At 36.6% G+C, this 15,682-nt stretch overlaps 1 protein-coding gene across 2 annotated transcripts in view; it reads right to left on the bottom strand.

Moving 5' to 3' along the window:
• PAXIP1 (PAX interacting protein 1) overlaps nt 1–15,682 on the bottom strand; it is an 87,174-nt gene that overhangs the window by 37,160 nt on the left and 34,332 nt on the right. For both annotated transcript variants that reach the window (XM_036760470.1, XM_036760471.1), the window contains one exon: nt 10,502–11,149. In XM_036760470.1, the coding sequence (XP_036616365.1) occupies nt 10,502–11,149 (648 nt within the window). The remainder of the gene's footprint in view (nt 1–10,501; nt 11,150–15,682) is intronic.

Raw genomic sequence — 15,682 nt, 5'->3', positions numbered from 1 at the left:
TATAATTTGTATTGTTAGTAACTGATTTAATAAATAAACACTGATACTCAAGGGTGATCAACATTTGAAACTATATGATTAAACAACTTAAAGCCAATGGATCATAAAAAAGGAAATGAAAATGAATATTAATGAAAATGAGTTCATGATTGGTGTGTTTTGAACAACAGAAAAAATTCTGGATGTAGGAGAACATGATCACCCTAGGACCTTTCCCAGAGGGCTGGGAGAGGTAGGTGGCATGGGTGCTACCCTGAGGCCCAGTATAGCTTAGGTCATCTCTCCATGAAATGTCTCCCCTCTAGGGTGCTCCTCCCCAACAAAATTCTGAATTAAGACCCAGGGAGTAAAGAGCCTTAAGAAGTAGCAGGCACTAGGTCACCATTTTAATGCTAACACCACGACGAAGCCCTCCTCGAAACTTACTGTATTCCTATGTTGAATCTAGGTCCAATAAAATAAAGATGACCAGAAAGAGGACATGAACATACTGCTCAGAGAGGCCCATCAATGCAGTCAACTACTGAAACTCCAGAAAGGAAGTCATTTCTGATTTTTTTCAGGGATTATATTTCAAACTCACCTCTTCCTCTCTAAAGTTTCAGTATATGACACAGGCACAACAACTGAAGTATAATAGAAACGAAGCCCTCAACGGTCAGTTGTTACAGCAGTTCTAGTCCAAAATCATTGTTATTTGCCTCCTATGAGCACACACAAAAAAAAGGAAAACCAGCCTCTGCCCTCAAGCTTACATTCTACCGAAAAGCAAAGAGATTTTGCTATCATTCAGTGACATTTTGGATCATTACAACATAACTGTTTTTTAGTTGCACAGTAGTACAGGCAAGATTTTTAACATACATTTTAATTTTTAATGTACATTCTTCTGAAATTAAATACAAACAATGCATACAGAATGCAACTGGATTATCACCTCCTTTATTCCAGATACTGTGGCTCTCAATGCAACTTAAGATCGCATTACCTTTTTGAGGCAGTCATTTTCATTGTTGCTTCATACTGTACTTGTACTACACTAAAACCTCCATCTTTTGCAGATAAACTCTCTAGCCATGCTTCCAAACTTGTACTGATGAAGGTGATATTTTGAACCCCAGTGTAAAACTCTACATTTATCCTTATTAATTTTCATCTTTTAAGATTCAACCCAATTCTCTAGCCTTTAGGGACTTTTTGGATTCCATCAATTAAATGTGCTAGCTATGACATGCCCCAGCTTTGTGTCATCCAAAAAACTGATCAATATGCCACCTATATCTTTATCCAAGTTACTAACATAGAGTCACAGATTTAGAAAGAACTAAAAAGAACCACACAGGTCACCTCATCCGCTCCAATCATTTTATAAAAGACAAAATTAAGATCCAGAGAGATTAAACAAAGTCATACTCCTCCATGCTAGAGATATTACTCCAGGCTGATACCTGCTCATTAATGGCTGTGATTTGAGTTTGGCCACTTAACCTGTACCAAATCCAACAACTGTACAACAGGCTAATAGCTAGTACTTATATATCACTTTAAAGTTTGCTAAGCATTTTACATACCTTATCTCATTTGATCCTCACAACAACCCTGTGAGGTAGGTGCTATTATTATTACTCCCCATTTTACAGATGAGGAAACTGAGGCACCAGGTCATACAGCTATTAAGTATCACAGAGAGGCTGTCTTCTAGTCCAGTACTCTCACCACCGTGCCACCAAGCTACCCTTAACACACATCTCTCTAACTCTACTACAAGAAAAGCATGAAAAATTTTATAAAATGTTTTACTGAAATCAATGTAAACTTATCTACAAAATTCCCCTATTTGCTGAGGAGGTAAGTCTGATGTAACCTATTCTTGGTGAAGTCGTGCTGGCCTTGGGTGATCACTGATTCTTCTAGATGTTCTATATCACCCTTTTAGCTTCCCAGTAGAATTCTAAAACGTATTAAAATCAAGGTCACTGGTCTATAATTTACAGACTCTACCAGTTTTTTTAAAACTTGGGGCATTTGTCCCAATTTGGTCTAAGTGGAACTTCTCCCAACCTCCATGATCTTTCAGAAATCACATTAACCCATTCTTTTAACACCATGGAGTTTCATTCATCTAGGCCTGGTGACATGAGTTCATCAAGGCAAATAGGTGCTCCCATTTTTGCTATAATTTTTATGAAACCTTGAGTTTCAGTTCCCTACCAGTCATGTTGTTCTGTTGTCTCCAGTTCAAAGATCTTTCTCCCTGACAAATAAAATAAGAACCGAGTAGTTCTGCTCCTCGGTGCCCAAGCAGGGATCCTATTTCTTCTCTGGTTCTCCTATCCCTGACCTAGCTTTTAAAAACCCATCCCTAGGATTCTTCATCAAGCCTTAGCCCATTCTGAACTTTAGGGGTGCTGACAATAATCTTATAGAACCACGCTGTTCTTTTACAGTTAATATTCATCCTGTCAATTGACCTTAAATGTCATACCTAATATAGACCTAATTTCTGTATATATTTTTTAAAAATCCAAGTTTCCTTGTGTATCCAGCTTGCGCTATTAAAAAAAAAATCTTCTTTAAACTTGGTTCCCTACTTTAAGATCTCTAGTTCTCCTCACTAGTTATTTATACTTTGTGTATAGACATATGAAGCCATGGATCTTACTGGCCTCTCTTCTTTTGACTTTATCTCCTATTAATTATTGAGCATCTCTACTGCTAGTTTTTCTATGTTGTAGCTATTCTCTACAGCAGAATTTCTTAACCTTGTTTTTGCCATGGATCCCTTTGTCAATCTAGTGAAATCTTGGGACCCCTTCTCACAGCGTTTTAAACACACAAAATATATGAGATTACAAAAAAAACCAACTATATTAAAATAAAGATGTCCACAACCATGGACCCCAGGTTAAGAACCCCAGGTTCTATATTATATAAGCTCAGCAGTTTCTTCCTTTCACCTTCCTTTTCAGTCTAAAGTCTTTTTGACTAAATCTGCAATGCTGCAGCCATTGCTGGGACCCTCATCACTAGGTGAACTCCATCCCTAGCCCAGAATCTATCATTCTCAAATTTTGATCTTTTGTCCAGAAATATACATCCATTCCCTAATACCACCTTCTAAATCCACTCTTTATATCCCAAATCTTCCTTTTAATTCCAAATACGCTTGACTTCCAGGGCATTCCATTTCTTACTCAGAACTTTGTAACTTTTAGGAATGTCTTTCCGGCAATATCATATATAAAAGCAGCTAGGTGGCAGACTGGATAGACTGCTGCTGGAACTGGAGTCAGGAAGACCTGATTTCTGATCTCACCTCACAACATTAACTATGACCCTTGGCAAATCACTTAACGTCTTCAAGCATCAGTTTCCTCATCTATACAAATGGAGATTGTCATGTATTAAGTGACAAATATGGGCGAGGCACTACGATAGATACTAGGCTTACAAGTACAAGAATGAAGCAATCCTTACTCATAATAAGGTTACATTCTAATGAGGTAAGATAATAAGTACATATGAAACATACACAGTAAAAATATCAATCAAGTAGTGCCTATTACGTAAGTTAATAAATACACAGTTGTTAAATACAAGGAATTGTGGGAAGGTAGGAATAAAATGATTCTGAGTTTTTCAAACACTAAATCTGGTCATAAAATATCATTTTTTGTCCTGAAATTTCTCAGTCATCTTTCCTCTCCATTTCTACTTATTATCACCTTAATCTAGGTCCTCTTTACAACATCAATAGTCTCCTACCTGGTCTCTCTGTCTCTAGTCTTTCATTATTCCATTTCAACCTTCATTACTGCTACCAGGTTAACTTTTTCCAAAATACTTTTCTTCATGTCCTTTTCCCATTAAATAACATATAATGGCTCCCTCTTAGCTACTGCGTTAAATTCAAATTCCTGTGCATAACTTGAAGGTGCTCTGTAATCTGGCTCACTCAACTAATTAAGCCTTATCCACTAAGCCACTTAACACATACCTTCTACTCTAGTCAGGTTGGTCTCCTGTCTCATACATATGCCATGGTGATGTACATGTCCTTCATTTGAACCTCAATTTTCCTCATGCAGCTTTCTCAGATTACATCCATGGCACTGATCTCTCCCTTCTTTCAACTATTACATTTATGTAATATTATTACATTTATTGTATTTATTTATATACTACATTTATCCCTTCTTTCAATTACTGGTGAAGTTTTAAGCTAAGGCTTTTGAGACATCTATTTTAATTTTGTCTATATGAAATTCTTGACCACATATTAAGCTATTGAAAGACAGGATCAAGTTTTAAGAGTTTTCTTGCATTCCTCATAGTGCTAACACTTCATGGCCAAGTTATTTTGTTAGTGAGAATATTCCCTCCACTAAAACAGATCACAACAGTCTCTGGAAATTGTTACGACCAAAAACTTCATCCCCCAACACCCAACCTTCTGATAATTCTCTCTAAGGTTATCTTCTCTGAATTTAGCTAGGCTGGTCCTCTGAAAAAGGACATATAAGCCATTGCGGGATTCATACTTAAAACCTTTCCTAGGTTAGTTAGAACATCTCAAAGCTTGTGCTATGTTGGCAGTCTTCAAGAACCCAGGATGACCCCATGCCATAATGAATCAATGGAGCACAAGTGGGGTTGAGATGCCAAATAACAACATATTATTTGAAGACTGCCCTCCAATTTGTAGTTGCTCCTTGCAAGGTCTAATACTAGTCTGTCTACTGATGTTTCCCAAAATGAAAAAGCTAAGGCACATCTAGTGAAGTGCATCTTTATTGTGCCTTTTTGTCTATGGTTAACAAGTTTACTTGGAAATTATTTACTTATTATTCTGTCATTCATTTCTCTGCATGTTTAGCCAAAACAGACGTATTACAGTAAAAGCAGCATTTTATTGCTAGTATATTGGCTGTGTTCCAGTATCTCATTACTGCTAATCCTATCTTGTCTTTTAATGTTGAATATGACTTAGAAAAAAACATTGATATCACTATCTGACATATCAGGTGCTACATTTATGGCCATTCCAAAACTCAGATTCATATATAAAGTAGGATATAACCCACATCTGAGAAAGAGAGATCTCATGATCTCTCATGAGATGAGATCAACATTTGCTTGGTCAAGAGCAGGCCTGCACAACCTGTGGCCCACCACTAAAAATGTACACATAATTTACATTTTTCACTTTCTGCCTGAAATCCTTTGGCGTGCCACAAGTGGTCCCTGGGCTGCAGGCTGCGTAGGCCTGGTCTAGAGTTAGCACTACACTCTGTCTACCAGGCTCCTGAAGGCCATCCTATCTTTAAAAAAATAAAAAATAAAATTTCAACTGAAAAGACATTTTTCTGGAATGACCTTTAGCCTTATTTTGCTGAGGAAAATGTTTAGCTACATAAAACAATTCCTAATAATAACTACGATATGACCTTAGTGATCTTTAAGGTTCTCAAGAGTTCAGGGTTGCATTGTATTTACAAAGAAGTCTATCAGCCTGACTTCACAGTTTCTAAACGTTTTCATCTACAATGATCTTAGTCTCTACGGTATTTGCTTCATATAGGTGGAAAGGCTGAATCAATTTTACTAAGCTGGACTCAAAAGACAAGGTTTCAAATTCTACCCATCTATGCCAACTCTCATTTTACAGATGAGAAAACTCAGGCCAGCAGAGGCCAACTGACTTGCATAAAGGCACACAGGTACTAAAACCAAGGTTCTGAATCCAGAGTCAGTATTCCTCTCACTGCACTATGTTTACAGGCAAGTCACAACTTCTCTGATCCTCAATCACCTGTAAAATCAATATAATACCAGCTGCTATTACCTACATTGTAGAGATGCTTTGAGGATCAAACGATATAACGTATTTAAAACATGTTGCAAACCTTAAGAAGCTGCAAAACCATCAACTATTATTAGTCATCCATCAATACTGGGGACCTTATTGTCAACTAGAAAAAATAATCAATGGTGAAATTTTATTCTCTGCCCATTTTCCTGCCCCTCCAACTCCACTCTCTTCATCCTACTGAAGCCATACTGTTGAAATGTATCTTGCTCTACTCGTTCCTATTTTCCTAAATTCAATCATCAAACTTTGACGGGAATTTCTGCTTTATCTTTCCTAAATTCACACCTCACTTCACTTCCTGGTGACTTTAACATCATGTGTTCTCCACTAAGGACTTCATCCCCACCAGTACTACAGACTACATTTTTAATATGGAAGAATCCATTATCTTCCAAAGAAGCCTAACCCACTTTTGTAAAACAGTAATTGTTTAGAATTTTTTTTCCTTACATCAGAGGCCAAGTTTGCTTCTCTGCAAGTTGTAATGACTGCTTTGAGTTTTCAACAAGTCAAACGTATCTTCTACCTGACAGTCCCCCACACATGTGAATTAAGCTTAACCCTATCATTTCTTTTCCAGGCTAAATATTTCTAGTTGCTTCAGCTGATCTTCGTATGGCTAGATCTCAAGGCCTTTCGCCATTCTGGTCTCTTAATTTATCAATGTACTTCCTAAAATGTGATGCACTCAACTAAAAATAAAACTCCTAATATGGCATGACCCTAGGTGAGTCCAGCAGGACCATCTCATTTCTACTTGGCAATTTCTTTTCTCAAGCCTTCTGAATCCCTATTACATTCCTTATAGCAGCTGTTTCAAACCTTTTCCACCCTCCTCAATTCCAAAACAAATCTCCATTCCCTATACTCCCCACTTTACTACTCTCCACAATTTCACTTTCCACTTTACAGAGACCAGAGACTTCTGACATTTGTTCCCTCAATTCTATTCCTTCATACCTCCAAATTTCTTTGTATCTTCATCCATACTTTTGCCCTTATTCATCACCTTAATCCCAATATAAACCATTCCATTCCTACCATTTAGTTCTAAGTAATGGTGAGTTCTAAGATACAGCTATATTAATAGGTATAACTGATATTTATACAACTTTTTCTTTACAAAGTACCTCACATATATTTTCTCATTTGATCTTCATAGCAACCCTGTGGAGGAGATCCCAAATCTTCCCAACTTGTTTTTTTAACTTTATTGCACCAGTATACCCTTTCCTTTGCATCTTTAATACCTACCTTCTGGTATTAAAGTATTTTTCCCCCAGAGGCAAGAGAGGTGAAAAGAGGAAAAAAATAAATGCTTGAAAATAGAAAAAAAATTAACATTTTTAAAAAATTTAAAATAAGCAAAAAATACCTACCTTGCCACTGGCTCCTCTTCTGTCTATCAATATGCTTAAGTCTTGCTTACCCTAAAAAGCCTTTCCTTTAACATGTCAATTCCTCTAAAGATACCATATCGCCTCTTCTCTTATTGTTAAATGTCTCACAAGTTTAGATTATTTTCGCTAGTTTTGCAGCTTTACTATGCATCAAAATATCAACTTCCTGCAGTGTAGCTTTCCTCCCACGACTACTGAAATTGTCCTTTCAAACCATGCAATAACCAAATTCAAAGCACTTTCTCAACACTCACATTCCTGAACATTCACAGACTTTGCCACTTGGGCAACCCCCTTCTTCCTGACACTCTATACAGTCTCTTGGTTCTTTGAACTACATTCCCCCATGTCTCTTCTTAACCTCTCCTTCACATTCTTCACTACTGTTTGTTCTGCTCTTTTCACATACGGGTTTTTAGGGTTTTATCCTCAGCTATCATCTCTACATTTTTCCCGATTATCATCACATTCATTTAGAGATGATTCTTAAATTTGTAATTCTAGCCCTGACCTAACTTTCCTGAGTTTCAGAGACATATCAACTGTCTACTGGGCCTCTTCTTGTTACCCCAAAATCAGTAAGTACAAAATCCTCCCCATAAAAAACCCATTCTTCTCTCAAAATTTCCCTATTTTTTTTGAAATTATTAACATTTTTGTTTTTTATATAATATTGATTTGTGGATATATCCCTCCCCTCTACTATTCAGACAGCCCTTCCTGTTAACAATGATTTAAAAAGAGAAAATTAAAAAACAGTTCAGCAAAAACCAATCGACACATCGACACTATCTGACAGTATATAAATATTATATACCCACTTCTGCAATGAAAGGAGGTGATTTTTTCAACTCTTTGGCGGTGGGGGGGGAGAAGCTTACACTATCTTCAGTTTTATCATTTTACTTCCCCTATTTATCTATTTTCCTTCCAGTCAAACCTTCTCAAAGTCTTAGTCATTTGTGACTACACCATCCCTGAATGCCCATATCTTGACAGTTGCCAAGCCCAATGCACTAAAACCTCCAAAGGTATCATTTGTCATCAGTCCCCTTTGCTTCCACTCTCACAGCTAATATAGTCTAGATCCCCTAACCAGTTTCCCTACTTCTCTACTTCCAATACTTCATTCATACTTTCCCTCAGCTGTTCACTTTCTGTTGCCACTTTTTTTTAAAACCAGAAGGGCTTTCCTTAGAGTATATTCCCCTAAGTACCTGGCTCTGCCTTGTCATGTGGCAACCCACAGAAAGATGAATCTACAGTAAGAGTAGCATTGGCATTAATCCATTCATTTCTAAAACACTGGTACAATGCTACTATTTTCTTCCCTGTCCCTTTTCCTGTGTGCAGACCATCCAAAAACTCTACTCTCAAAAGGACTGGTATAGAGTGAGTGATGTTAAATATCTTCCATTCAACAATTTTACATTGTGTTTATTATTTAATGATTCAAAATTCTATTAAAGGAAATTTAACATGATGTATAGTAAATGTTTGCCAACTTAGTAATAATTCTTGTGAGTATAATAGTAAACTGTAATTAAGTCCAAGATATTATTCCTCTCCAATCACTCAGAATCACAGAATTTGAAAGTTGTAATGGACCTCAGTGGCCCTCTAGTTCAACTCATTCATATAAACACTAGAATATACTTAACAAGTGATCATCTGGCCTCTGCTTGAAGAACCCTGAAGACTGGGAACTTCACAAAACAAGCTATTCTACTTTGGACAGCTTCAATTGTTAGGAAACTTTTCCTAAAGAGAAGCCAAACCTTGCCTTTTTACAATTTCTATCCATTCATTCCTCCAGATTCTGTTCTTTGGGACCAAAGAGAACATGTTTAGTCCCTCTTTCAAATGACATCCCTTCAAATAATACAGCTATCATGTCCCAAGTCTTCTCTTCTCCAGGCTAAATACGACCAGTTCCTTCAACCAATCCTGCTGTCACAGACTCAAGGATCTTTATCACCCTAGCTGCCTTCCTCTGAACACCTTCCCAGAATAAGAATGTCCTTAGACTGAATACAATAATCCAGGAGAAGTCTGACACAGGATTACTTCCCTATTCTTGGGAGCTAGGACTCTAAAAACACATTAACTTTTGGGGCTGCCACTTCACATTAATGATTCATACTGAGTTCACAGCTCACCAAAACTACTAAATCTTTTTCAGAACTCATCTACCCATACCTAACCCATTTCATGTTTGTTTTTACCTTAGCACAAGATTTTCCAATTTTCCCTAGTGAATTTCATTTTATTAGATTCAAGCCAATGCTCTAGACTTTCTAGATCCTTTTGGATCGTGGACCCCAGCAATCAGTACCAGCTCTGGATCATGTACACAGGTGAGGAGTATGTCCTCTAGGCCTTTAGTCATAGATAAAAATGTCAAATAGCACCAGGGTACTTAGATAGGGACCTGCCAACACATTTACGTTGAGTCATAAATTACTCTGAGTTCAGCTGTTCAATCTCTTCTGAATCCATTTGATTGTATTATTATTTAATATATCTCTGTCTTTTGCACAAGAACAGTATGGGATACTGGATTAAAAGCTTTGCTAAAAACTAGATTAACTGTATTCACAGCATTGCCCTCATCTACTAGTTTAGTAATCCTGTAAAAAAATGAAATAAAGGTTAGTCTGGTATGACTTCTTCCTGATGAAGAATTCCTTTGTAATTACTGTTTCCCTTTCTAGATGTTCACCATTTGCATATACAGAGCTCTTTGTATTTTATAAACAAATTAATCCAGAATTAATGCATGTATCATGTAGTGGCACAACATTATTAGAGCCATTAATCGTGTATTTAATGATTTTTAAACCCTTATATCAGTTTGACTATAAATGTTAATGATTTAGTATCTGTACTTCTCATTTTTAGGTTTAGAAATGTACAGGCATGTTAACAAGATACAATGTTCAAGATACATAGTTTTCTATTTAGGTTACTGTTTTAGACAATTCATTTGAAAACTGTTAACTACTGCTATATTCCTTAGACCACAGCTTCTACTATCTAAAACAATAAAAACAGGTTTAAAGAAAATACCAACTTCTCATTACTTCACTGATCTAAACAAATACTGTGAGAACTAATTAACCTTGAAAATAATATGACAATACACAGTATTAATAGAAATATGACTAATGAATATAAAACCTTTCACTGTAAAGTCCATTACTTTGGAATTTTTTAAAGTACGACTTACATGTGCTACATTTGATGGTCGGTTAATCTGCTGAATATCAGCACTATTAGTAATATTTCTCAATGTCCGTACAGCTGGACTCCAAGTAGCCATCATTTCTGGTCTTTCAGAGCTTTGGAGACCTTGTCCTGAAGCCATTAAATTACTTCGGACATCCGGAGGCAAAATGTTGCTTGGAACTGGAGGGACATTGGCACATAAATTAATTAAACCAGACTCCTTTCCCTGAGGCAGTCTGCGCTTTGCTGCAGCTATCTGTGGGACTTCAGCTGGGGTCCAATTCAAATTTCTCTCTTGTTTTTCAGGTGAGGAGTCTGAGGAATCATCAAACATCAATTCCCCTTTAGATTTTTCAGTGTTTGATTTAGGTGAAAATGGCTGATCACCTAATGTTGATCCTTCTTGAGAACTTGCAGGACTTGACAATTTTTCATCTGTACTGCCTTCATTTTGAGAATCCTGTTCTTCATTTTCGACTTCATCCTCCTCCTCCTCCTCCTCTTCTTCCTCCTCTTCTTCTTCATAAATAATTAGACGAGGATGATAAAATCCTTCCTCCTTTTTAGTTTTATCAGATATTGAATCCAGGACCCAGTCTGGTGTCACAATTTTAATGCTTTCTCGCTTAAGAGCACATTCATATTTTTCCTGAGGAGAAAATAAAAAATAAATTAAAAGCCCTACAATTCAGTTTCTCTCCTTTCACTACAACTTGGCAATCAAATAATTTCCTGGAAGCCTGTATAAATAAAAATGGATTATAGCTTTCATGCCACAATTTAGAAGAAGCACTGTTATCTATGTAACTAAAACTTACAGTAAAAAATAGTTCTGAGATGATTATATTAAGCTTACCTGTAGATAGAACCTAAATTTCCATTTAGTCACAGCATACTGAACTCAAAACAAAAACATTATATTTCAAATGACTAGAGGATTATTCATTTATGTATTCATGAAAAGTTCAATGTAAAATGAATTTTAGTAAAACAAATCCTGTATTTAAAAAATGAAAGGCACTTTGTATTTAAGGAATGCTATGGCAATTTTCTTTTTGTAAAGGTAGATTTTTACACATAGGATTTTAATAAAGTATACTGCTTTTAGAAAATGCTAAATATATAATAATGACATCCCTTTTAATATCAGAATGTAACAGAATTAGGGAACAAGAGCTAGAAAGAGAATTATTTAATGGTAACGGAAAACAAGGAATAGAGCTAGAGAAGAGCCAAAGGTGACTTCATTAAGAAAAACAATAGAACTTACATAAGGAAACTCTTGTCTCCCAATCTAGATGGGCACTTTTTTCTGTAACTTATAATCTTAGAAAGCTGCCTCGAGTGCTCACGGCGAATTTACTTGCCTAGAGTTACACAGCTAGTGTGTCAGAGGGAGGGCACTAGGCCATGCTGCCCCTCAAGGGAAGCCAAAGAAAATTTAAATTCAATTATGGTCACGCAGTTAGCATATGTAACTCTTCCACTTAGGCTCCATCCTCGCCTCTCTACCGTTCTTTCTCTGTAGCTCTATGTATGCCCTTTGGTGGTCTTATCTAATACAGTGGCTTCAATAAACACCTGTAGGATGATGACTCCTAAATTTATAGATCTAACCCTAATCTCTAACTCTGAACTATATTTCAAACTGTCTTCTGGTCATTACCACATGAATGCCCCATCAGCAAATCAAACTTAACACATCTAAAACTGAACTCATTCTCTTCTGAAAATCTATCACTCCTCCTATTTCCTGATTTCTGCTTATGGCCCCACAATCCTCCCACAGTGGCCCAGCCTTTAAAAACTTCAGAATCATTTAATTTAATTCAAAATTTATTATGCATACACAACATATAAAACACACATGCTAAGCACTGGAGATATTTCAAGAATCAACAATTTCATAAATGTAAATACTCCCTCTTTCTACCTTCCCTTAAACTAGAATCTTTATGAGTTTTAGAAAAATATAACAACCAATCTTCTAGTGAGGAACCACCACAAGCTGTTAAGGTTGTTGTTTCTTGAATAAAGGACAAATCTATCCATCCTCAATCATGGTCAAAACCATTTCAGCTTGGTAAACCCTTCAGAGTGTGCTTTCAAGTGTCACGCCACACCATGATGAGCCATCAAAATAAGACTATAGGACACATGAGGCAAAATAATCCCTGCCCCAAAGAAGCTACCAAGCTAAGAGGAGAATCATATATACACATAAACATAAAACAAAGTAGGTGATGAGGTAATTGAAGAGAGAGATCGCTTTCATCTGAGGGAATCAGGTAAGGCTTGACACTTTATGGGTTAAAAAGAAAGGAAAAAGATTTCAACAGAAAAAAAGGGACTGAAGGCAGTGGGGGGGCGGGGGGGAGGAAGGAGAGGAAGGGGAAGTCCAGGAATAGAAGAAAACCTAAACAAATGCAGAGTGGGGAAAAGAAAGGATAAGACTGAAAAATGACTAATATGCCAATATAATTTGGATATAGTCTGCAAAAGGAAAAATATGAAATAAAGGTAGAAAAGTAGGTGTGGAAGCCAGACCGTGGAGGAACTTATGATGTTTTTAGGGATCTGGGAGATATTGAAGGTTTTCAGTCAAGCAAGTATCAAACAGTCAGACCTATGCATTACCAGGCAGATAGGAAAGAGCTAGATGAGGGGGGACAGATTCAAAACCGAGAGGTCAGTTAGAAAACTGTGACAATAGTTCAAGTAAGAAGTATTGAGCTTATAGCCACAAAACTATTGCTTAGTTGACAAAAAGAAAATGACAAATGTTGAAAGGGCTGCAGGAAATGCACAGTTGATGGAACTATGAATTAGTCTAGCCATTATCAAAAGCAATTTGGAACTATGCCTCCAAAATTACTAAATTGTGAATATACTTTGACACAGCAATACCACTACTAAGGCCACACCACAAAGAGATCAAAGAAATAGGACAAGGACCCATACATATAAAAATAACTACAGCAGTTCTATCTATAGTACCAACAAACTGGAAACTAAAAGAGGTATCCATCAATTGAAGAATGGTTGAACAAATCCCGGTAGAGAAATGTAATGGAATACTTTTATGCCATCAGAAATAATGAAGGAAAAAGCGTTAGAGAAATTTTGGAAGACTTGAATGAACTGATGTTAAGTGAATGAACAGAAAAAGAATAACAATTTATATGATAACAACCTCGTAAAGATAAACAACTCCGAGAGACTTAAGAACTCTGATCAATACAATGACCAAACAAAATTCCAAAAGATCCACTATGGAGAATGTTGTTCAGTAATCTCAGTCTTATATGACTCTTCATCACCCCATCTGGGGTTTTCTTGGCAAAGATACACTGAAGTAGTTTGACATTTCTTTCTCCAGATCATTTTACAGATAAGAACTAAGGCAAAATGAGTTAAGTGACCTGCTCCAGGTCACAAAGCTAATATCTGAGGCCAGATTCGAACTCAGGAAGATGAAACTTTCTGACTCCAGGCCCAATGCTCTATCCACCAAGCCACCTAGCTGCTCAGTAGCTACCTACTTCCTAAAAGAGAAAGAAAGGCGGAAGGGAACAAATACTTATTAAGTGCCTACTATATACCAGGCACTGCCCTGTGTTTTATACTTATTATCTCATTTGATCCTCCTAATAGGTGCTATGATCACCACTTTACAGCTGAGGAAATTGAGGCAAACAGAAATTAAGTGACTAGACAAAGGTCAGAAGGCTGGATGTGAACTCAGGTCTTTCTGACTTCAGGGCCAGCACTCTATCCACTATGTCATGTAGCTGCCAAAGACGGATGACTAGGAACAGAATGAAAAATACATTTTTAGACGTGATCAATGTAGGGATTTGTTTTGCTTGACTTATGCAAGGGTTTTGTTTTTCTTCATCCTTCAATTTGAGGATAGGGGAGGGAGCAGGAAAAGAAAATAGATACTTGAAATTTTTTTTTAAATAAAGTTAAAAAAAATTGAGGGTAATTTAGGGCAGATTGTATACATTTTTTCAGTTCACTACGGGCAATATTCTCAAGCAGCAACTAGGTATGATAATACCTGGAGGCAATAGTTTTAGTATTCCTTCTACCACTTGCCTGATACACGACCTTGTAGGTGTCAAGTTTTAGCCTCTGTGGGACACAACTGACTTTTTTTTAAATAGAGGAGAAAACGAACTACAGAGTACAATACACCTTTAACTAACAGACTGCTGCTGGACCAGATGTTATCTTGTCATGGCTCTCAGATGTTAAATTTATGATTCTATTCAGGAACAGAGCAAATCCTTAACTTGTTTTAAAGAAAATCACACCAATGAGTTGAAAGAAGTCACTTAAGCACCTGGATTCCAAAAGGGATTATTAAAGTGATAATTACAGAATTACAGAGACATTGGAAAACATCCAGCTTTTAGTAGCAATTCTGCAAGCATAGAAAGCAAGCTTTCTTTTTTGCAATTAACTCAATCAACAAGCATTTAGTAAATGCCTACTATGCACCAGACACTGTACTAAGAACTGGGGATACAAAGAAGAACAAAAAACAGTCCATACCCTCAAGGAGTTCACAGTCTAACAGAGGAGACAACATGAATAAAAGAACTATGTACAAACAAGCTAAACACAGGATAAATTTGGGGAAGGGAGTTAGGAAGAATATCAAAAGATTAAAGAAGGCTGGCAAAGGCTTCTTGCACAACCTAAGACTTGAGGAAAGCCATGGAAGCTAGGAGGTGGAAATGAGAAGGGAAACCAATCCAGGCATGAGGTACCAATAGTGAGAATGTTCAAAGTCTGGAGGAGTGTGTGTGTGTGTGTGTGTGCGTGTGTGTGTGTGTGTGTGTATGTGTGTGACTTCTAAAATTAGAATTTAGAACTGCAAAAAGAAAACTTTTCTAGTGCCCAAATAAAGAAAAAAGGTTAAGGCTGAGGTGTATACTGCTATATTAAGTTTCTTATATTTTTCACTAGGATTATGTTGTCAAATAATAGTTAATATGACCATATTCACCCAAATCGGTTTTTGTTATGAGGAAATAATCATTACCCGCAACAAAAAATTAAATTGCAGGATGATCAGTACAAATTACAATTCTGCATTTTGGGGTTTAGAAATATTTAGAAATTATTTAGCCTCAAAAGTTTCTATAAAATGGGGAAGAGAAACTCCTTGATA

This window comes from Trichosurus vulpecula, chromosome 5 (genome assembly GCF_011100635.1).
Source record: "Trichosurus vulpecula isolate mTriVul1 chromosome 5, mTriVul1.pri, whole genome shotgun sequence".
NCBI classification, from domain to species: Eukaryota; Metazoa; Chordata; class Mammalia; order Diprotodontia; family Phalangeridae; genus Trichosurus; species Trichosurus vulpecula.
The sequence above is the reverse complement of the archived record's forward strand: the minus strand, read 5'-3'. Positions and strand labels throughout refer to the sequence as shown.